The 24,606-nt window shown below is 41.0% G+C and overlaps 1 protein-coding gene and 1 pseudogene across 1 annotated transcript; both read left to right on the top strand.

Moving 5' to 3' along the window:
* Window positions 1-11,143: 11,143 nt before the first annotated feature.
* Window positions 11,144-14,193, top strand: LOC143304052 (uncharacterized). The gene is made up of 3 exons (XM_076626385.1): window positions 11,144-12,693; window positions 13,467-13,788; window positions 13,888-14,193. Exons 1-3 carry the CDS (start codon window positions 11,144-11,146, stop codon window positions 14,191-14,193), a joined length of 2,178 nt encoding a protein of 725 aa, XP_076482500.1.
* Window positions 14,194-16,388: 2,195 nt separating this feature from the next.
* Window positions 16,389-16,503, top strand: LOC117160415 (U6atac minor spliceosomal RNA; annotated as a pseudogene).
* The last annotated feature ends 8,103 nt before the right edge of the window (window positions 16,504-24,606 follow it).

Here is a 24,606-nt window from a genome sequence, read left to right as displayed (position 1 = left end):
TCTCGCTCGCGATCTCATCGATTAAAGAGTAACATCTTTGCGATCAGTGGTTATTTCACGTTTTAACCAGACTTAGACTTTGTGAGTACGTTCTTTTGTCATCCCGTTGGCCGCGGATTCGTTATTGATCCTGAGACCATTGTCACTAGTGTCGCGAGTGCCGAACCGCCGTGATCAATTGTCAAGACTGTAATAATTCTATCATTGCAATAAACTACACCTGTGTATACCGTACCAATGGCTAATTCTCGAGAAGATTCATTTGACGCCCACAACCCTACTCCCAGTGCAAATCCGACATATATATGTATTTTCTTGTTCTTCCAACCCATTGCCGATGCGGTCATTTGTTGCAAATTCGATCATTTGCATCGGACCTACATCTTGAGGTTAAAATCTTCTGTTACAAATTGTTAATTAGACCTATTTATAACTTATGCTAATCCCATATGTTATAAAATCTCTGTCAATGCGATGGAAAACGCAAGGCTAGGCATCTTGAAAATAAGCGCATTAGTAGAGGCAGGAATTCTTTTAGAACGGCCATCTCTTACTACAAGAATTATAATAGCAGCAAAAATATATTGTTAAGAGCTTCATAATGGATTTAATAATAATGAGGGATTATTTTAAATTATTTCAAATTTAATTGAGGGAATTATTTAACTTTACCCCATGTATTTTGAGAGAACTATGAAAAATGTGCATCTCCTTCATGAGGCTAATTAGAATACTTCCTATGATATACATTGCCACATTAAGAATCAAATACTTTCCAATCAGCTAGAAGCTCGGCGGGACAACCAGCTACGCTCGTTAAGGCTCATAGCTGAAGACGACGCGTTGCGAGTTCGAATCCTCGGCATTGGATGCTACTTAGAAAGAAACGGAAAAATGGAAGTTACTCTTTACTACAGGCAAGTGGCCTGCCCCTCCCTTGCGTTTGTTGCGGGTGTACTTTCTGTGAGTGCGCTTGGCAAAGGTGCTTGGTGATAAGCACCAGGGGCCCGAGGAGGAACATTCACGCACTGGTTTACCGTCCCCGCCCGTGGAGGTTTTAGCCGGTAAGAATCCGGCACTACCTCTTCTACCCGTCTACACAGGGGTGGTAAGAGGTGTCTATGAAGATTTCCTCCACGTAAAAAAAAAAAAAATTTTTTTGTAGTACGAAAGGAGACACGTTTAACACATATGTAAATGGTTAGATGAGATTATTTTCAATCAAAAATGAATTTTTGATCAATATCCAAACGTGTTACGTTGTATATCAATTGTATAAATAACAAGAAAGGATTAATATATCCTTTTAAACTTTGCATGCTGCACAAAAATACAGAACACATTTATTCGCAATATATTCTAATAGAGTTTCATTCGTTTGAAAAGACACAAAAGATTTTGATTGCAATATACTTGCGCCTGCAGTTTGCTACTGGAACAGACGATTGTCAGACACGTACTTACATACGTTTAAGGCGGATTCAATATTTGATAATTTTTAAAAATCAGTTGGAAATAAAATTTTTAGAATTAAAAGACAGACATGTGTTTATAAATTCCAACATCAGAAAGTATTGATTCTTTATTGCGAACGAAATGTCATTTAGATATGTTAAATCTTACACATTAAACCTTCAAAGGAGCAACTCGATTACAAAAATAGTTTCTAAATTCCATTTTCATGAAATGAGCAATTCACGTAAATTATATGATATGCCACTGAAAAGAATTCCTAACTTTGAAGTCAAAAAATGATCGATTTGATGTGCAATGACCCTTATTGGAAAACAGAAGCATGTTTCAGTTATGCAAATGGGTGTGAGCCATACATCAGACGCTACCATCTGATACTTACACTGCCTTTTCTATCGTTACTTAGTATTTTATCTGGTTACTTCGAAACTGAAAAAACTGAGGTTTTACATTTTCTTCCTGTGATTCTTGCTGTTCTTTATTCGATTTAATTAAGTCAGCTTTTCGTAACAGCCTATACCTACAATTATAACTAAGCGTACAGGTAGATAATACATAGATAATAGTAATAGATAATGAAAAATAAATAACAAATAAATAGATAATAATCTATTAATTAATTAAATGTTTCAGATAGAACGTTTTAATTTTATAAAAGGAGCGAGATAGGGAATTTTTATCAAGAAACGACTTGAAATCATGTTATTGAGATATGTATAATTTTATGTGCTAGACTAGGTTAGTTGCGTGGTAGAGATACTTGTATGTGAATATCAGTGTGTGCAAGCATGTATGAACGCGGCGTCTCGAAAACAAAGGAATGTAAACTGTTGAGTTAACAGTCTGGTATGGAAGAAAGTGCTGAGAAGCGTGCAGGTGTGTATCGATTAATATCTTTGGAATCGTTTATTAAATAAATATATAACTATTCTAATATTAATTCCAAGTGTGAATTTAGTGTTCCTATATCATTATTTCGGTTATTAGGATCCAAAATTCTCAACACATATTTAATTAATATTTTTAACTATACGTACAATTTATACGTAAACACAAACGTAGTATGGAGAAAACAAAGAACAGAAGTGAAAGCTAGAAAAATTTGTTAAGACATTAGTGGTTTCAACATATGTACGTGGTATTGCAATAAAATGTCCTATCGATTTTTAAAGGTAAGACCATTTAATTTACGACACTTTGTAATAGAACATTATAAATTGGTAAAAACATCTAAAAAAACAATTAGAGTAAATAAATCATACTGTTTCTAGATCTCTACAAGCTGCATAGGATTTTCTGACTTTGTTTAAAAGGTTAAAAGTATGAAGAGCTTGAAATATTTCGACTAGTGAGCAAAAATAACAATTATTCCCAAAATTCCTACGAGAGGAGTTATTTAAAAAAAAAGTTAACTCTCCTTGGCAATAAAAAAACCTACTGAATTATAAAAGATGTTTTGAAAAAATTAAGTGATTACAAAATATTAATTTTCGAGTGTTCTGTTTACGAAAAATCATTATAGATGATGGACTCCCGGTTTGGTTCGGGGCGAGGGTAGCACGCGGATGGAGAGCTCTGTGGAAAATGTGAAGTGTGAAGGGAGAATGGAGAAGGAAACACAAAGTGATACGAAGAAGTTAAAATAAAGGGTGAGCAAACGAGGAGAAAGTGAAAGAAAAGCGAAAAGAAGACAGGAACGAGAGAGAGATACAAATAAGAAAAACTAGAAGAGAAGAGGTTAGGAAGTCGGAAACACGGCAAAAGAAGTAAGATGGGGAAACGACAGATGGCGACAAACAGTGGAAAACCATGGAACACGGGTAAAGCGGATGATAAGGCAGATTTCAAAACTACATTGGATAAATACAGCTTGTGAGAAAAAGAAACACCAACCAGGGAGAAAGGGGGGAGTTAATGATGGAAAAAATGGAGAAAATGGAAAGAGGATTCGAGACAATGATAAAGGAAATAAAAGGTATATTCGAAAAGCAAGCGGCGGAGATGAAGAGGGAAATGAAAGCGGAAAGAGAAAGAAGGGAGAGAGAGAGAGAGAGAGAGAAAGAAGAGTGGGAAATGGAAAAGAAAGAACTATTGGGCAGAGTCAGAAGAATCGAGGAGGAGAAGGACAGGGCAGAGAGCGAGAGAGAAAAGAAGAAGGAACATAGTAATCGAAGGAGTAGACTGGAACGAAGGAAGCAATGCAGAGACAGTAAAGGAGTTCATAAGAGAAAAAATGAAAGTAGGGGCAAAAATAGAAAGAACACGTATGATAAGGGTTTTATTATTTATTTATTTAAATTTTACAATTTGTCCAGTAGGACATTTGGTAAAATATTATAGCGGTATACTAATATAACATGTAGGGTAGCTTCTTTTTATGCTTGATGTGTCGACCGTTTCCGCTGCCAGCCGGTTTGGGTGCGTTGCTATTCTTTCTCCGTACCTTCTTGCACTTCTGTTAATCTCCTCCTTGACCGTTGGTATTCCCAGGTCTTTCCGAATGTCCCCGTTTCTAACGTACCATGGCGCGTTTACTATTGTTCTGAGTATTTTAAATTGCGTTGCCTCTATTTTGGTTATATGGCTCATTGCTGCTGTTCCCCATAGTGCTATTCCGTACGTCGAGATTGGTTTTATGACCATTTTATATATTTGTCGGAGACGAAAGGACGCCGGGGCCCTTCTGGAACTTCAGGACAACACCCTAACCTTGCAACCTACAGCCTAATATAGCCGTAACGAAACAAGAGCAATTATCCAAACCGATAGCAATCGTACGGGATTAGTGACGGTGAGCCTTGGCTCGGGGCGACAGCTCGCCGCCCAACGATGTCGCGGTCAACGGGACGGGCGCTCCGTCTAACAAAGATGCGGAGCGGTGCTATGACCCTCATAAAAGAAACTACCCATGGAGGTATCGGACAATAAAACATGCTAACGGTTCCCTAGGACAATGAATACCTGACGTTGAGGCACGTACACAACACAAGTCCCGGCAGCCCGAGGACCCGCTATAAAACCTGGGTTTTCTCGGCGATTGAGATGTTTTTGCAAACGGACAGGCGGCTTTTGTCCCAAATCGACCAATCGACAGCGACGTCGATCGGAGGATCGTGTGTACGGAGCAGGGAGTGGTGCTCGTGTGAGTTAGAGCAAGGGAACCTGTCCTCCCGTTGGCCGCGGATTCGTTATCAAGCCTGAGGCCCTCGTCACTAATGTCGCGTGCGTGTGTCTGCTGTGTACCCGCGCCTGTTCCGTAACACCTCCCTATCGACAATAAAGGTACCCCACGCGCGACCGGACGATGGAGAACTCCAACGCGGAACCGCTACCTCCCGCGAGCCCTCCCCGGGAGGGCGCCTCGAGCTCGGACTCGGAGTGTGACTCGAGTTCGGATTCGGATTCACACTCGACATCAGAAGTGGGATCCGAACACACGTTGTCGGCGCGGGATCGCAAGAGCATCGTGCGCGCACTAATGCGGTCGCTAGGGAAGAAGAAGAACAAGAAGAAGAAGAAGAAGAAGAAAGGACACCGGGCAACCTGGGTATCGTTATCGCGCTTCAACCCCGAAGCCGCGGACGCAGATCCAGCCGCCTGGTACACAGCCGTCGGCCTGCTCATGACGGACCACCCCCTGAAAAACAGCGCACTGTATTCTGCCCTAAACCGTGCCCTAGAGGGTCCGGCAGCATATTGGCTTACGCAAATATTGAACGGCGACGAGCTCACCTTGCCAGATTTTAAGGAACAATTCGCCGCGCACTTCGGTGGCGAAGAAGTAGCAGCCGCGTCGCTAATCAAGGTAGCCGAGGAACTACCGCGGGACGGCGAAACACCAGGGGTGTACGGAAATCGTATCATCACCCTCCTGGGGTCGAAGTGCCGAAATTCAACCAGGGAAGAGGTACTCGCCGCCACCGCCCTCCATCTGCTGGCCTTGCGCGACGAACGTTTTAAACGACTAGCGCTCACGAGTGACATCACGTCGGTGAAACAATTCCAAAGAGAAATGAAGCCCTTCTTATACGCGGAGTGGCCAACGCCCCCGTCGTGGAGGTCATCAGCGAGCTCCGGAAACAGGCAGGTCACCCGCCCCCCGGACCAGGTGCGGCCACTGCGGTATTTACGGACATTCGACATCCGAATGCCGCAAGGGGGCGAAGTGGGAACCGAAGAAGGACCCCCGACGCCCGGAGGAAAGCCGACCGGCTGTACCACCAAAAGCGTTGTGCTTTCACTGCCACAAGCTGGGACACATCGCGTCTCGCTGTCCATCGCGGCGAGAAGGAAAACATCGCCCCGAGGGTGAGCGCCGGGTTGATGCCTGCGTGGTGGAAGCCCCGACGGATAGACTAAGCCAGCAGGGTGAGTCGTTTCCATTCTACTTCGATTCTGGAGCCGAATGTTCGTTAATTAAAGAGTCCGCAGCCTCGAAATTTTCCGGCAGAAGAACGACTCACGTGGTAGTACTGCGAGGAATAAGAAATACGTGCACGGAAAGTACGTCTCAGATTCTGTCCACCGTGTGTATCAACGGTCTTACATTGGACATAACTTTTCACGTTCTTGCGGACAGCAACTTAAAGTACGATATCAAGATTGGTCGTGAAATTTTAAGCCAGGGTTTTGACGTAAACATTACACGAGACAGCGTTGATATTTACAGGAGCAAGGTGATTAACGTTTGTAGTAAAGTCGCAGAGGTCGCGGTCGATATTAACGAGGTCGACACCGACGTGATCGGTAACGATAAGGCTCGATTGATTTCCATCCTCGAAAGTTTCAAAGAATCATTCATTACGGGCTTCCCGCGTACTCGCGTAAGTACGGGTCAGCTAGAGATACGGCTAATCGATCCCAACGTCACCGTGCAACGAAACCCCTACCGACATAGCGAGCAGGAGCGCAGGATAGTACGCGAAAGGATAGACGAATTAATTAGAGCCAAAATAGTAAGGCCTAGCAATTCGCCGTTCGCGAGCCCCATGGTACTCGTGAAGAAGAAGGACGGCACGGATAGATTGTGTGTAGACTTCCGAGCGCTGAACAAAAACACGGTCGCGGATCGGTATCCCTTACCCCTTATCGCGGACCAAATCGCGAGACTACAAAACGCGAGATACTTTATCACCCTGGACATGGCCAGCGGGTTTCACCAAATTCCCATTCACCCCGACTCGACAGAGTATACCGCGTTCGTCACCCCCGACGGCCAATACGAATACCTAACGATGCCGTTCGGACTGAAAAATGCCCCTGCCGTCTTCCAGAGGGCCATCCTCAAGGCCTTAGGCGTAGATATCACGGGCAAATTGAGCGGGAAGAGTGACTCGAAGGAGTACGTCGTTGTGTTGGTCGACGCATTCACCAAATTCGTATACTGCGTCACATCCGCAAAATAGACTCCAGTAACACCATCGAACCACTTAAGTCGGCTATATTCTTATTCGGCAGTCCCTGCCGGGTAATAGCGGACCAGGGAAGATGCTTCACAGGCAAGGAGTTTCAAAGCTTTTGTAAAAACAGAAACATTAAACTCCACCTGATAGCAACCGGAGCTAGTAGGGCCAATGGACAAATAGAGCGTGTAATGAGCACACTAAAGAATATGTTCACGACGGTAGAGACGACTAGAGATTGGTCGGTAGGATTTGGTTTCGTGTGGGGCCTTGCCTGGTTTGGGTATCATTATGATTTGTGCCAGTTTCCAAGTTTTTGGAAAGTATTGTATTCTTAGTATTGCGTCAACTATTATTGTGATTTGTCTTATCGCTTTTGGCGGAAGGTTTTTGAAGATTTTGCCGTTAATTAGGTCGACTCCTGGTGCTTTATTATTTTTTGTTTTCTCAATTATGTTTCCGATTTCTTGTGCTGTTGCTTTGGGTATGGTGTAGTGATTGTCAGTTGGTATACTAGTAGTTAGCGCATCCTCGTCCGTATGACTATTGTGGTTGCTGTCGTTGATGTTATGTGGGGTGAATGTGTTGCATAGGTAGTTGGAAAATTCTTCAGCTTGCTCTTCGTTGCTTCTTGCCCATGTGTTATCTGCTCTTCTGATTGCTGGTACCATTTTTATTGTCTTCTTTATCTTTTTTTTTTTGTGGCTTTCCATAGGGAGTAGTTGTAGTTCTCGTGAGCAGATAGTGACTCGATGAAATTTGTGAACTCGTTGTTGTTGTGCTCTTTTATTTTGTTTTTCATTTCTTTTGCGAGTTTGTTTAGGTGTTTTTTGTTTTCTTTTGTTCTGTGTTTTTGCCATTTTGCTTTCGCTTTTATTTTTTCTCTAATTTTTTCGCGGATGTCTAGTGGAACTGTTTTTGTTTGTCTGTTGGTTGTGTCAGGTATAGTGGTTGCCCTATGATAAGGGTGAGGGACAAAGACACAATAATAGTGGCGACGATAAAATCAATGGAGGAAAAAATGAGGATAATGAAGGAACAAAGCAGATTGGAAAAGGGGGTATATATAGATGACGATCTGACAAGAAAAGAAATTGAGCTACAGCAACAAATAAGAAGGATAACTAGATTAAGAAGGGAAAAGGGCGAAGATGTGAGGATGGAATATAAGGAACTAAAAATAGAAAACAGATGGTACAAATGGAACGAAAATGAAGAAAGGCTAGAGGAAGAAAGAAATAGAGGGGATGAAAAATGAAAAAAGGGGAAAGAGGAGGGGGGCTACAAAGGGGATGAAAATGTGCTTCTGGAATGTGGCAGGGCTAATAAGTAAGGTCAAGGAGGTGTGGGAATATTTGAAGAAATTCGACGTGGTCAAGCTCACGGAAACATAGATAGAGGAAGACAATTGGGAAAAACTAAAATATAGACTACCCAAAGAATTCGACTGGAAATGCAGGGCAGCAATGAGAGTAAGGAAAAAAGGAAGAGCAAAGGGGGAATAATAACGGGTATAAATAAGGAACTGAGGGAAATAGATTACAAAGAAATAAGTGATAATATAGTGGAAAGAAAAATAGTATACAATGATAAGACGTATAGGGTAATGATGGTTTATAATCAAGACCCAAAAGGGACATGGAAAGAAATAGAGGGAAGAGTAGACGGAAGAGAGGAGGAAGTGATGATCATCTGCGTTGATTGGAACGCAGGAAGAGGGAGAAGAAGGAGGGCCGATAAACGAGGATCTAGGGAAAGAAAAAAACAGGCGATCAAAAGACATGACGATAAACATGGAAGGAAGAACTCTGTTGAAGTACCTGGAAGAGAGAGGCTGGATGATAATCAATGGAAGGGATTAAAAGGGGGAGGAGTGGACATACATCGGGGAGAGAGGAAACTCAATAATAGATTGGCAATCAGGTGGCGACAAAAGAAATAATCGACATGAAAGTAGGAAAAAGAACAGAGTCGGACCACGTGCCGTTAGAAATAGAAATAGGGGGGCCAGACTCATAAAAAAATGAGGGCATGTTGCGTCGCATGGAACATCTGCATACCAGCCGACGCTACCTAGCAGCCAGCGGCCCACCGATAGCCTTCCAGACCCTCAACAAACTCAAGGACCCACCATAAAACGGCACTTTTTAGCTGCATTGTTTCCACACGTTTGTCAGTCAAACTATTGCCTAGAAGTATTTTCGGTTATGTCAGAGTTCCGGAGAAGTCCTTGAGTTTATTAGGCTTTCAAAATTCACGGAGAAAGCGGGTAGTCACTGAACGGAAAACCGAACACATGGCCACTGAAAACGACTGGTTTTCCCCAAGAATGAAGTCACCTCGATCCACGTTGGTGGGAGACTTCCCCATATCCTTCTTCATTAGCAGGAGTCATAACCAATCGGCATCGCGGATCTTTACCCTCACTTCCTTAACGAAAGGTGTGAATAACGAATCCGCGTTCTTCATTCATAGGGCCCACCCACACCAAACTTTCCTCCGGAAAAGCACAAGAGCGAAAAGCTCAGTCTCAATCAAGCATCTCTTCAAGCAGTCAACAAGTCGAATACAGTGAGCGATAATCCGACCAGAGAGTCCTCGATACACCGCATTCAATCATTGCATGCCAATGCTTGATTACCCCAAATTAACCAACGAGTCTCCAACGGAATTAAGGCGCTTAGCCCACACTATTAAGCAACATATATGTGCTTTAAACAAATTAGGACAAGTCAACCCCGATAACAGTGCTCTACTTAACTGCATCATTTTGTCGAAGGTACCATTAAGTATCCAAAAACAATGGGAAATGACGCTGTCTGACCACGAAGTGCCTCAGTATAGTCATTTGCTAAAATTCCTCGAGAAATTAGCACGGAACTCCAGACCGCTTCCCACGGTTCAACAACCAAGAGCTTCACCAGAACAAACCATTCGGACTCGTCAACGCGCCCCACGAGGGCATTTACTTACAGCGACACAAGTCACTCCAGCATGCCCTACCTGTCAAGGACAATACCCGGTTCATTCAAGGCCAAAACTGTAAGTAAACGCTTAAAGGACTCTACAAGGGCGTCTTTATGCTTGAACTGTCTGAAGAAGGGGCACATAGCGCGTGATCGTCACGCCGGCTCATGTCGAATGTGCGGAGGACGACATCACACGCTGCTACATCCGGAAAAACAGCCATCGAGGTCGAATTCCTCCACCTCGAGCCGAAGTCCCTCCTCGTCAAGCAGGAGAACAGCATCGCCCCCGTCACCTACAGGTAAGCGGAAAACCGCGAAGAAACACAATTCTGGGGCAACCCGGACGAACTCGCCCACCAGTTCATCCGACAGACCGAAATGGACACATACGCGTAAGCAATGACGCCAAAAATCCAGAACTCCGACAAGGACCGAAGATACCCGACCAGCAGCTTCCGAGGAATTGCATAATGACATAGTGACTACAGCCCAAGTCCACATACTAACCAACAAACAGCAACCGATCCAGTGCCGTGCGCTCCTCGACACCGGATCCAGCATGAACTTCATCACAGAAAGGCTTGCAAACATCCTCGGAATAAGGCAAAGGAAGTGTTCGGTCCCAATTGGAGCTCTCGATACATTGACGACGACATCAAGGCGACTCATAAGGGCGACGATTACCTCCATTGACGGCAAGTACGAATGCACATTGGCATTTCTCGTCATTCCAGCCATAACGCACCTGATCTCAAGTCAGCCCATCGATCGTTCGGCGCTTGACGTATCCAGGAATATCAAGCTAGCCGATCCCCGATTTCATGTGCCTTCCCCGATCGATGTCTTATTAAGCTCGGGCACAACTCTTTCGTCGATGTACGTCGGACAAATCAACCTGACGCGACCGGACGAACCGGAACTGCGCTCGCAAAAACACTATTCGGCTGGGTAATCGGGGGGAGTCCAACTTCCTCAACCGCGACAAACACTTTTCACGCATCCACGACGGCTCTGCAAGTAGACCTTACGCGGTTCTGGGAAATCGACGAAGGACCCCTAATCAAACACATCTCAGAAGCAGAGCGACGATGCGAAGATCATTTCAGAGCTCACACCCGACGCACCAGCGAAGGACGATACATCGTCGCTCTCCCGTTCAGCGAAAAGATCCCGTCGCTCGGATCATCCAAAGCATTGGCAATGAAACGACTCGCATCCCTCAACCGCCGATTCCAGCGCGACAGACGCTTTGAAGCCGATTATCGAGCGGTAATCCAAGATTATCTAGATCGAGGACACATGTCAAAAATCAGTCCCGACAACACCGACGAAGGCGGGTATTATCTACCACACCACGCCGTGATCAAGGCAGCGAGCGAAACAACGAAACGCCGAGTCGTGTTCGACGGATCCGCGGCTAGCAGCACCGGAGTATCATTAAACGACACACTCTATAGAGGGTCCAAGTTACAAGAGGATCTATTCAATATCCTGCTTAGATTCCGTCTGCATCAGTATGTACTCACCGGGAACATCGAGAAGATGTACAGGAAATTCCTGGTGCGACCAGAGGACCGACAATATCAACAAATCGTTTGGCGTAACAAGGAGGGGGAAATCGAAATCTACCAACTTAATACCGTGACGTTCGGGTTATCGGCAGCTCCATACTTGGCCCTACGGTGTCTCAAGCAGTTGGCAGACGATGAAGGACATCGATTTCCACGAGCGTCATCGGCTCTGCGACGAGACTTCTACGTCGATGACGCCCTCACCGGAGCGGACACGAAGGAAGAGGTACTGCCCCTCAGAAAGGAACTAACCGAACTTCTCCAATCCGCCGGTTTGAACATTCGAGAATGGGCTTCCAACGACCAGAGCATCCTCCAAGGGATATCCGAACAAGATAAAAGCCGAAGGTTACAATTAGTTGAGTATCAAACCCTAAAAACACTCGGCATATTTTGGGATTCCAAGGACGACGCAATACTCTACTCGGTCGAAGCTAACGCCAAGACCTCTTGGGTTACAGAGCGATCCATCAGCTCGGTGATCGCCAGAATCTACGACCCACTAGGATTGCTTGCACCAGTGATCGTTCGAGCGAAGATTATACTTCGAGTCTGGTCGCTAAAGGTCGACTGGGACGAGGCCCTGCCAGCGGATTTGCATTCCGAGTGGAACCGTTACTACACCAAACTATCACTACTCAACGAGGTACAGTTCCCACGCAAGACCATAATAAAAACACTCATCGAGATTGAGCTCCACAGCTTTTGTGACGCCAGCGAAAGGGCATACGGAGTCTGTGTCTATCTGAGGTCTCTCGATCATTACGGAAACATCCAGACACGACTACTCACTGCGAAATCGAAGGTAGCTCCGCTCAAAACGCAAACCATTCCACGACTTGAACTGAGTGGCGCTCTTCTACTCACGTCACTAATTGCAATCATAAGGCAAGCATTGCATATCGAGGTAAAGCGTACAGTTTATTGGACGGATTCCACCATTGTTCTTCAGTGGATCAATTCGTCACCTCACACACTGAAAACCTTCGTCGCAAATCGCGTAGCCGAGATACAGAACAAAACTAGCTTCACAGATTGGCGTCATGTTCCCACCAATGACAATCCGGCGGGTCTGATTTCTCGAGGACAATCAGCCGAAGACTTCCTGCAGCCTAACATGTGGCAAACTGGACCACGGTGGCTGCAACAACCAGAAGAATGTTGGCCGATGTGGAGTCCAACACGTTTAGCCAACTTACCAGAACAGAAAGCAGCAACTTGTCTCGCCACAACTCCTGTCGACAACAGCCTCTTGGACAGATTTTCATCGTGGCCAAGGTTAATCCGCATCGCCGCTCGCTGTCTCCGGTGGAGACAACCACAAAACCGATCGTCACCACTAAGCGCAGAAGAATTACGGATTTCCCATGACAAACTCATTCGGTTATTCCAACATATTCATTTTCCAGAAGAGCTATCCACGCTCCGGAAGACTCGAAATATGCCGGTCAATAGGAAACTCCAACGACTCAGCAGTTTATAGACAAGGCAGGAATATTGCGCCTCGGGAGCCGACTGAGTCAAGCACCGATGGCTTTCACACATAAGCACCCGATCATCCTACCCAAATCTCCGACAACGTCCCGGATCATCGAAAACGAGCACAAGGTCAGTCTGCATGCAGGTACACAAGCGATTTTATACGCAGTGAGACAGCGATACTGGCCCATCGATGGCAGAAGTCAGGTATGGCATACGATCAAAAACTGCGTCTGCTGCGTTCGTGCTCATCCACCACAAGTAGATTACATAATGGGTAATCTGCCGGAGGCTCGAGTAACTGAATCTCGATCATTTACAAACGTCGGCGTCGATTACTGTGGGCCATTTTAAATCAAGGAGAAACGAGATCGCAACCGTCGACGGGTCAAGGTGTATGTAGCCATCTTCATATGCCTAGCAGTCAAGGCGGTGCACATCGAACTCGTTGGAAATCTCACGAGCGAATCCTTCATCGCCGCTCTTCGTCGATTCATCGCACGGCGAGGGTTTTATTCGACCCTCCATTCCGATAATGGCTCAAATTTCATCGGCGCAAACAACGATTTAAGGGAGCTCTACGAATTGCTAAAATCGGAAGATCACATCGAAAAGGTAATTACTTTCCTAGCCAACAAGCAAATCGAATGGCACTTCATACCCCCTCATTCTCCACATTTCGGGGGACTATGGGAGGCAGCGGTGAAGTCCTTCAAATATCACTTCAGACGCATCGTCGGTAATGAGTTGTTTACGTTCGAGCAATTCAATACACTTGTCATAGAAATCGAAGCAGTTCTCAACTCCCGACTATTAACACCCATATCCACTGATCCCAAGGATCTCCTCGTCCTCACTCCGGGTCATTTCCTCATCGGCGAGTCATTAATGAGTGTGCGTGAGCGAGATTTCAGGGACACTCCATCCAACCGGCTCTCCAGATGGCAGCATATCCAAAAACTTAAACAACATTTTTGGAAACGCTGGCATAAGGAGTACCTCAATCAATTGAACAACCACAGTAAATGGACCAAGGGTGGACACAACATACAAGAAGGTACAATCGTCCTCCTCGGAGAAGACAACGTTCCATCGATGCATTGGCCCTTGGGCCGTGTAGTCAAGGTCTATCCCGAAGCCGATGGCATAATACGGACAGCGACTGTGCAGACATCATCGAGCCTCCTGGACCGCGGCGTCAAACGACTGGTCCCCCTGCCATGTCAATCAGTTCAAGATGAGTCCGGACAATCACTGACATCAAAGGAGGTGGATCACACACCCACATATAGAACTTGATCGGTGCCCTCTCAACGGGGGAAGGATGTTGCGTCACATGGAACATGCATTCCAGCCGACGCTACCTAGCAGCCAGCGGCCCACCGATAGCCTTCCAGACCCTCAATAAACTCAAGGACCCACCATAAAACGGCACTTTTTAGCTGCATTGTTTCCACACGTTTGTCAGTCAAACTATTGTTAGCAGCAGCGTTATCTTTAATTTAACTACCCTTATTATCCCAAAAGAAATAAGGGATCGAACGATTCGCGGTGTCGATTAGCAAATCGTAACGGGAATTTACGACTCCCGTTGGCGCGCTTCTTCGAGGTCGTGTCTCCCCGCGATCGTGCGAAAACAGAAATAAGTGATAATATAGTGGAAAGAAAAATAGTATACAATGATAAGACGTATAGGGTAATGATGGTTTATAATCAAGACGCAAAAGGGACATGGAAAGAAATAGAGGGAAGAGTAGACGGAAGAGAGGAGGAAGTGATGATCATCTGCGTTGATTGGAACGCAGGAAGAGGGAGAAGAAGGAGGGCCGATAAACGAGGTTCTAGGGAAAGAAAAAAATAGGCGATCAAAAGACATGACGATAAACATGGAAGGAAGAACTCTGTTGAAGTACCTGGAAGAGAGAGGCTGGATGATAATCAATGGAAGAGATTAAGAAGGGGAGGAGTGGACATATATCGGGGAGAGAGGAAACTCAATAATAGATTGGCAATCAGGTGGCGACAAAAAAAATAATCGACATGAAAGTAGGAAAAAGAACAGAGTCGGACCACGTGCCGTTAGAAATAGAAATAGGGGGACCAGACTCATAAAAAAGTGAGGGAAAGAAAGAAGAAGAGAAGGAGAAAAGGGAATGGGCAAATGAAAGTGCGGAAAAATACCTGGAGATTGTGATATAATGTGATATGATGTGATATAATTATCGGAAATATCATACAAAGAAAAAATTTTAAGGAATATCCAGTAAAATAGCCAGTAAGAAAATTTAAATGCATTTAAAACAAGATTTAGATGCATATGAGGTTCGCCGAAGCCGGTGTCACGTAAAGAGAAAAAAGAAGACCGAATACCAACGGTTACTGAGACCACTGATTAGTGGTAGTAGATTTACTGCATTGGCAACTAAATGATTGCGGATTTTGTCAATACCACCTAATGACAGAATGATATTGTTTACACGCCAATTAAACTGTCATAATATAATCGGAACTCAAAAGCAATACATTTGACCACTGTGAAAAGGGTATGTAGATATCTGAATTGTAATTGAAAATCAGTAGACGCCAGTTGGATGGAAAAAAAATTAAATTTGTAGAAAGAAAGAGAGAAAAAAAAGATTAGACAAGATCAAGTCGTGCTTTATTATCATTCTTAACAATATGAGTAAAACTAACGTAGAAAAAATTAGTTATTGGTATACTACTTGTAGCAGAGTGCAGAATTAACAAGGAGGCAGAAAATAGTGTGAAATTAAAAATTTTGGCGGGTATACAAAAATGTGTTTTTTAAAAAGAAAAAATAGACTTTAAGGCGCTATAATAATTATTTAAATAAACTTCTTGACGAACTTCCAGGGCACTCAGCATCCTCTCCTTGCCTCTCAACACTACTCTTACTACAAGAAATATAATAGCGGCAAAAATATATTAAGAGCTTTATAATAGATTTAATAATAATACTTTTAATTGAGGGAATTATTTACGTTCGCTCCTTGTATTTTGAGGGGGCTATGAAAAATATACATCTCCTTCAAGAGGTTAATTAGAATACTTCCTGCTATACATTGCCACAATAAGAATCAAATGCATTCCAATCAGCTAGAAGCTCGGCGGGACAACCAGCTACGCTCGTTAAGGCCCAGATCTGAAGACGACGCATGGCGAGTTCGAATCCTCGGTATAAAGGACATTTCCAAAAAGGGGACGGAAAAACCAAAATTTCTCTTAAAAGTAATATAATACAGGCAAGCAGCCAGCCCCTCCCTTGCGTGTGTTCTGGGTATACTTTCTGGGAATACTTGGTTAAAGGTGCTTGGTGTTCAGCACACAGGGGTCCGGCGATCCACTCGCACTGGTGCACTGTCCCGTTCGTGGAAGTTTTAGCCAGTAAGAATCCGGCACTACCTTCTGCCCACCTACACTTAGGGTAGTAAGGCGTCTATGAAGATTTCCTCCACGTAAAACAAAATTTTTTTTTGTAGTATGAAAGGAGACACGTTTAACACTCCCGTAAACAAGGATAGAACACATATATAAATACACATATATAAAGGCACTGTCGCCTTCCGGCGGGACTTATCAGATCTTTTTGGGGGGACCGCGAAGGGCCTCCGCTATCCTTCCGGATAACGCAGGTTATCTGTTAACCTTTTCATGTGGCAAATGATCTTTACAGCTACATCCTTTCGAGCATTGCATTTCGAACAATATATTAGACGCGAATTTAGATGTTTGATCCATTGACATCATGTAATCAAAAACGAAATAAGAAAGATAAAAAAATTTGATATACAACACAGTATTACTGAGTAAATTTACACTATTAATTACCAAATTCCAGACTGGGACAATATAACCATAGGCAAAACTTGGATACATACTGGTGGTTAGAAAGTGGCGCCTACTGACATTCTGGATCAACTTCAGTAAACATATTTCTTTTAATGATGAAATTAAAGATGTTATACGAGTAGCGATAATACCGTAAACTGTTTATAATGTAATTAGACATAAAGTTCCTTATAAGCTTCTATTCTATTCTAAGCTTCTATTCTAAGAAGTTTCTATTTGTAAATTGGTTGGTTCATTATTTTGTTTTACTTCATTTATATGATCATATATTACTTTATATCCTTTTATATTATTTTATGTTTTATTATCTCCTTTATTTATTTTATTTCATCAGCATAATTTTCTTTAATCTGTTCTATCTTTTCTAATAATCTGTGAGTACTGTAATTTTAAAGCCATTGGTTTGGATTCATTATAACTAATATTTTATTGATCTGCGGCATTTCAGTCAATATCACACCATTATGTTATTATTATTATTATTATTATCATATTATTATATGGTTATTATTATATTACAACTGTTTTGTGAATAAACGCTAAAAAAGGTTCACATTATGCAGTTGTTTATTGAAATCATTATCTAAACAGTAGTATCTAAACACACAACGCAACACTGAAAACTCGTTTGTCGGAAAGTAGCAGCATTGCTGTCAATGACATTAGCATAGTCGTCTGTGCTATGTGTATCAACACAAGCGTCGGACGCGTGTATCAGCTGGTGTTGCTATGAGAGTGGTGCAAACAGGCGATCAATGTCAGCCATACAATTCGGATTTAAGACTCAGACTGCGGATTTCAGACGCAGCCGCGTAAGTCACGGCTGTACGGCTAAGGAAATTCCATCTTTAGACGATTGTCAGACATGTACTTACATACGTTTAAGGCGGATTCAATATTTGAAAATTATTTGAAAATCAGTTGGAAGTAAAATTTTCAGAATTAACAGACATGTGTTTATAATTTCCAACATCAGAAAGTATTGATTCTTTATTGCGAACGAAATGTCATTTAGATATGTTAAATCTTACACATTAAACCTTCAAAGGAGCAACTCTATTACAAAAATAGTTTCTGAATTCCATTTTCATGAAATGAGCAATTCACGTAAATTATATGATATGCCACTGAAAAAAATTCCTAACTTTGAAGTCAAAAAATGATCGATTTGATGTGCAATGACCCTTATTGGAAAACAGAAGCATGTTTCAGTTATGCAAATGGGTGTGAGCCATACATCAGACGCTACCATCTGATACTTACACTGCCTTTTCTATCGTTACTTAATATTTTATCTGGTTACTTCGAAACTGAAAAAACTGAGGTTTTACATTTTCTTCCTGTGATTCTTGCTGTTCTTTATTCGATTTAATTAAGTCAGCTTTTCGTAACAGCCTATACCTACAATTATAACTAAGCGTACAGGTAGATAATACATAGATAATAGTAATAGATAATGAAAAATAAATAACAAATAAATAGATAATAATGTATTAATTAATTAAATGTTTCAGATAGAACGTTTTAATTTTATAAAAGGAGCGAGATAGGGAATTTTTATCAAGAAACGACTTGAAATCATGTTATTGAGATATGTATAATTTTATGTGCTAGACTAGGTTAGTTGCGTGGTAGAGATACTTGTATGTGAATATCAGTGTGTGCAAGCATGTATGAACGCGGCGTCTTGAAAACAAAGGAATGTAAACTGTTGAGTAAACAGTCTGGTATGGAAGAAAGTGCTGAGAAGCGTGCAGGTGTGTATCGATTAATATCTTTGAAATCGTTTATCAAATAAATATATAACTATTCTAATATTAATTCCAAGTGTGAATTTAGTGTTCCTATATCATTATTTCGGTTATTAGGATCCAAAATTCTCAACACATATTTAATTAATATTTTTAACTATACGTACAACTTATACGTAAACACAAACGTAGTAAGGAGAAAATAAAGAATAGAAGTGAAAGCTAGAAAAATTTGTTAAGAAATTGATAGTTTCGTAACAACATATATACGTGGTTTTACAATAAAATGTCCTATTTATATTTAAAGGTAGGGCTATCTAAGTTACGATACTTTGTAATAGAACATTATAAATTGGTAAAGACACCTAAAAACAATTAGAATAAATAAATCAGGCTGTTTCTAGATCCCTATAAGCTACATAGGATTTTCTGACTTTGTTTAAAAGGCAAAAAATATGAAGAACTTTGAATATTTCAACCAGTGGTCAAAAATAACAATTATTCGCAAAATTCTTACGAGAGAAGTTATTTAAAAAAAAGTTAACTCCCCTTGGCAATAAAAAAAATCTACTAAATTATAAAAGATGTTTTGAAAAAATTAAGTGATTAAAAAATATTAATTTTCGAGAGTTCTGATTACAAATAATCATTATAAATGAACATTTCTACGGTTACCGATAACTATTATCAACGATAAATATTGTTTTTGGTTATCGATAACCATTACTGTAATGAACTATTTTTAGTTATTGATAATCATTATCGGTGACGGAATTTCTAACCAAAGAAATTTGAGTAATTGTAATGATTATTTCTGATCAAAACAATTTAAAATAATTGTAAGATACTAATGTTTAAACTATAACTTTGTAAATTTGGGTTACAACTGTCATAGTCCCTGATTTCAACATATTTTTAAAAAATGAAAAAATACTATACAGAACATTTTAATTAATTGTAAGAAGCGCAGTAAACGGAATTTGGTCTTAAAGTTCGTTTCTCTTTCTTCCATAGAGAGAATCCAAGAATACGCTGTGTGGAAATACCTGGAGCCCTTTCAACGCACCTCGAATCGCGTTAGTCACAACCAATGTAAGGAAGCAAAAGGGTTGCAGTTAGAGTGGAAGAAAAATCGGAAACCACTGAGATTACTATGGAAATGGATGGAGTTAAAAAGATAAGAAAATCGGAAATTGTCCCAAGGATACGTCTGTTAGTTTCTAATTGTGGGTACTTTCCCAACTGTTTCGCAAAAAGCAATGTCGGTAGTAACTGCTATGGATATTCGTGAGATTACAGAAATTAGGTAATAATGGTTGTAAGTTGAGTTTATAATATTTACTGATCGTTTTGATGCATTTACGGAACATTTTAGAGCACTGGATAATAAAATTTAATCATAATACAGATCTGTAGAAAATCATGTTGAATTTCTGAAAAATAGTTTCTAAATATGTAGATTTGAAGAAAATTGTGGTGAATTTCTGAAGGATACCTAGTATAAATTTATCGCACAGAATATCGTGTAATTAATAGTGCAATTGGTAAACGGATGTAATTAGATGATTGTAAAGATTTTGTAAGTGTCACTGAATATTTTGCAGGAGAGAGCATAATGATAAAAATCAAGAGCTATGTGTAGGTAATGCAATTTGTACTTGCACTGACATGGAAAAAGGAATAGACAATATAAGATAATATTTTTTCGTTTGAGGCTTTATTTTCCAAGACAATTAGGTTTGAACTTTATACTTTATGTGAAATATAACACATTTTGTTTAACTAATTAATTTTCCTTTTCTATTTACATAATATTAAAAATGTCTACCGTCTACTCTAAAATGAAATGTAATCGTAACATAAATTGCATTAACATTTTCGCTTCGGCAGTCCAGTCCGCCTAAGTGCTCTCCCTGTACGGAGGCGCGCGCCACACATGCGCACAGTGGCGTGATTGCTGTATAAATGTTTTCCTAAATCTTAAATAACAACTGTGCTGAATAAAACAATAATAAAACAATCTTTGCTCCAATATGGTAAGTATAATTTACATGTTTAATATGTAAAGACTTACAAAATTGTAGGTAATATTTTACATATTTACATGACTTTACGATAAGATGTTTAATATAACTAATTATGAAAAGTAAGAAACTTTAACTTCAACTTAATTTTAACTTTTAAGAAGCGATTAATCCAATATATCGATAAAATAAACAGAAAATGTTCTGCCGGTAACGAAAAAATATATTATTGACTACAGATGGCACTGGTGTAACTGGTGTATGATTGATATATGGGGTGCCGATCGTCGTGTGATATCAATTACTTTCCAATCCAATCAGAGATAAGATCTCGACCCCAGACTTTCGAACACCAAAGGGCTGCGACGCATTTTCGTCCCCATCAGAGAAAACATATCGACTCCCGACTGTCGGACGCCAAAACTGCGACGCACCTTAGTCCTCATCGAAGATAAGGCTCGACCCCCGACTTTCGGACTCCTTTGGAACCCACACCGAACCCCTCAACATCCCCAAGCCAGGGTGTATATAAGCCGAGACTTCATCCAGCTCGGGCAGTTCTTGTTCTTGTTCTAGTCGCTGTTCTCGTACAACCTCTTTTCTCCGGTTTAGTGCCAAAGTTATAATAAAGTTCGATAAAAGAAAATTAATAGTTGAGTTACGACTCAGCTTTCTTTTCTCTTACAACCTAAATATCGATCTTACGTGACAGTCGCGTGGTCGCCGTCTATAAGCGGCACCGGAAGCGAAAGGGTTAAAGCTTTTTGCGAATATCTTGGAAACTAAAGCCATGTAGCGATAACATGTATAAAAAAAAGTTGTCCAGAATGATGACCTTGACAACACATCTCAAAATCATGAAAATTCTTATGTTCAATAAGGAATCCACGGTCAACGGAGTAACTCTTTGTTAAACGTAGAATATATTTTGAAGCACAAAATAACGTTTGCTGTGACACTCGGTATAATACTGCACGTAAATCATTACATATTGTATATATATGTCGGAGATGAAAGAACACCGGAGCCTTTGGAATTTTGGATAATTCCGCAACACTGTAATCTAGATTTTATCATAGCTGTAATTAAGCAATTGTCGTCATTCAATCTGATTGTAATTGTTCGAGATTTGTGATAGCGAGGTTGGATTCGAGGTGACAACTGGTCGCCGAACGTAGCCACGGTCACGGGATGGACGTTTTGCCTGACGGAGGTGTGGAGTGTTTGTATGGTTCTCCCTAGAAATGTGGTTGTGGCGGCATACGGCGATACGGTCGATATAATGGGACACACGTTGTATTAATAATCAAACTCCAGGCAGAAACTGCTTAGCAACGGCGATTGGAACTTTCTCGATGCTTCCAACGAGTATATAACAAACAAATGCAATGCAATCAATTTACTATTCGTGCGATCGCCTTGGAGAGTGACACATCGAGCAGTTTATACCGAGCGTCTCAACAATCGTATTTTATAGCTAAAATTATTCTACGCATAGTAAAAAGTTATCCCGTTGACCGTGGATTCGTTTGAACCCAAGAACATTGTTAATAGCGCTCATTAAACTCATTATTCGTTAAACTTATTATTCGTAAAACATATTATTTGTTAATCTTATTATTCGTTAAACTTATTACTCGTTAATCTTGTTATTCGTTAAACTCAATATTCATTATACTTTGTAAAAGTCTTGTATATACGTGTAAATATAATACGTATAAACGTGTAAATCGTAAAACGAAGGCTAATCCAAACGAAGAATTGTTACTGGCCCTAAATTCTAATGTTAACCCGACATATGAATTATGTGGAACATCTCGTATCTTATTCCAAAAATTACGAGCTGAGGTGGTTTATTCTACGTGATAAAATTGTAATAGTCACTGTATATTCAAATCACTTTAAATACAAGTACAGAGAGAGATAGTGTATGCCGGTTGTAATCGTCGCTCGCTCAATGCTACCGTTCAACTCTACGCTTGCTATTCCACTGTATGACCTGTTATAATGATTCGTTATAATGATCGTCCTAGAAAGGACACTCGTCTATTCGTACCGACCGATGGCATTATAAAAAGTTCAAATGTAAATACGGATGACGATTAGAAAGAACGGCGATAATGTTTTGTTCGGCATTTGTTTACCTTTAGACCTAATAAAGCAAAACAACGTTGTCACTCCAAGGCACAACAATACGATCCGCCTTAAACGTATGTAAGTACATCTTTGACAATCGTCTGTTCCAGTAGCAAACTACAGACGCAAGTATATTGCAATCAATTTCGATCATGTTTAAGAAATGTTGACAAAATCTTTTGTTTCTTTTCGAGCGAATAAAACTCTATTAGAATATATTTCGAGTAAATGTGTTCTGTATTTTTGTGCAGTGTGCAAAGTTTGAAAGGATATATTAATCCTTTTTTGTTATTTATACAATTGATATACAACGTAACACACTTGGATATTGATTAAAAATTCATTTTTCATTGAAAATAATTTCACCTAACGCTTGGAATGCCCCTTTATATCTAACTGACTTTCCTGATCTTTTTTTGTTGTGAGGTATTTTGCAATCTGAGCACGCTTTTCCTGGAAAGAGTGTTAGACAGGGTCCTATTGTCTAAAGATGGAATTTCCTTAGCTGTATAGCCGCGCCTTACGCGGTTGCGTCTGAAATCCGCAGTCTGAGTCTTAAATCGGAATTATTGGGTAAAATTGATCGCCTGCCTGCACCACTACATAGCTACACCAGCCGATACACGCGTCCGACGCTTGTGTTGATACACATAGCACAGACGATTATGTTAATATCCCTGACAGCAATGCCGCTACCTTCCGACAAACGAGTTTTAAGTGTTGCGTCGGGTGTTTAGATACTACGTGACTTTGTAATGATTTCGATAAACAACTGTATAATGTGTACCTTTTTTAGCGGTTATTCACAAAACAGTTTTAATATAATAATAACTATATAATAACATAATACTATAATAATAATAACATAGTGGTGTGATATTGACTGAAATGCCGGAGATCAATAAAATATTAGTTATAATGATCCAATCCAATAGCTTTAAAATTAGAGTACTCACAGATTATAATTTCTTATATATAATTACAATATTTGCATTGATTAATTTATGCTTTCTTAGGGCATACGAAAATTATGTTGATGAAATAAAATAAATAAATTAAATAAAAAGAACAAAATAAAATAAAAGGAAATAAAGTAATATATGATAATATAAATAAAATAAAACAAAATAATTAACGAACCAATTTATAAAAAGAAACTTTTTACCGAAAGACTGAAGCTTCGATCAAAACCCAGCCCTTCTAGATGTTCGTTTATCTTATACCTGCGTACCGAATTCATATTCCTTTGTTTTGGGAGTTGGTGTCGTGTGCCAGGCGGTTCGGGTTTCTTGAGTCAGTTGGAGATATTTGTCGACGTTACGATAGTGTCACGACCAGCTCAGTTCAAGACCGGAGATAAAGATGTGTTGGCACTCGGCAACAATGTATATCGCCGAAGTGGAGTGCCCAATGAACCATTAATATCCCAACAGTGCTTCCGTGGAATGTTTGAGAGGAGGGGGTGCATGGCAACAGTCGCGGACGCCTAACAAACTCTAGGATAGTGGGGATATAGTGTAACGTCGCTTCATATTAGAGGCAGAATGTATGCAGGTCTTCAGTCCATACCCTCAATTACCCCAAGGACCCACCATAAGCCTAAACTTTTTAAGTTTATTATTTCTGCTATCTGTTTATGGATGGTCCTTGAAACAGCCCTTAGGTTGTTATACGTCCTTACTAATTACGGGAAAGCAGGTAGTTACTTAATGGGAAAAACCCAATACTCGACTAACGAAAAAGCTGGTTTTTCCCATAAACAATGTTACCTACTAGCCGCGCTGGAAGAAGGCTTTCTCCTCCTATCTTCATGACTTATAACCAATTAGCATCGTGGATCGTTACCCTCACATTTCCTAACGGAAGGTGCGAACAGCGAATCCGCGTTGTTAATTAAAAGGGGCGCACCCACGCCGAGCTTTCCTCCGTAA

The sequence above is a fragment of the Bombus vancouverensis genome, chromosome 18 (assembly GCF_051014615.1).
Source record: "Bombus vancouverensis nearcticus chromosome 18, iyBomVanc1_principal, whole genome shotgun sequence".
Taxonomy (NCBI): domain Eukaryota; kingdom Metazoa; phylum Arthropoda; class Insecta; order Hymenoptera; family Apidae; genus Bombus; species Bombus vancouverensis.
The sequence above is the reverse complement of the archived record's forward strand: the minus strand, read 5'-3'. Positions and strand labels throughout refer to the sequence as shown.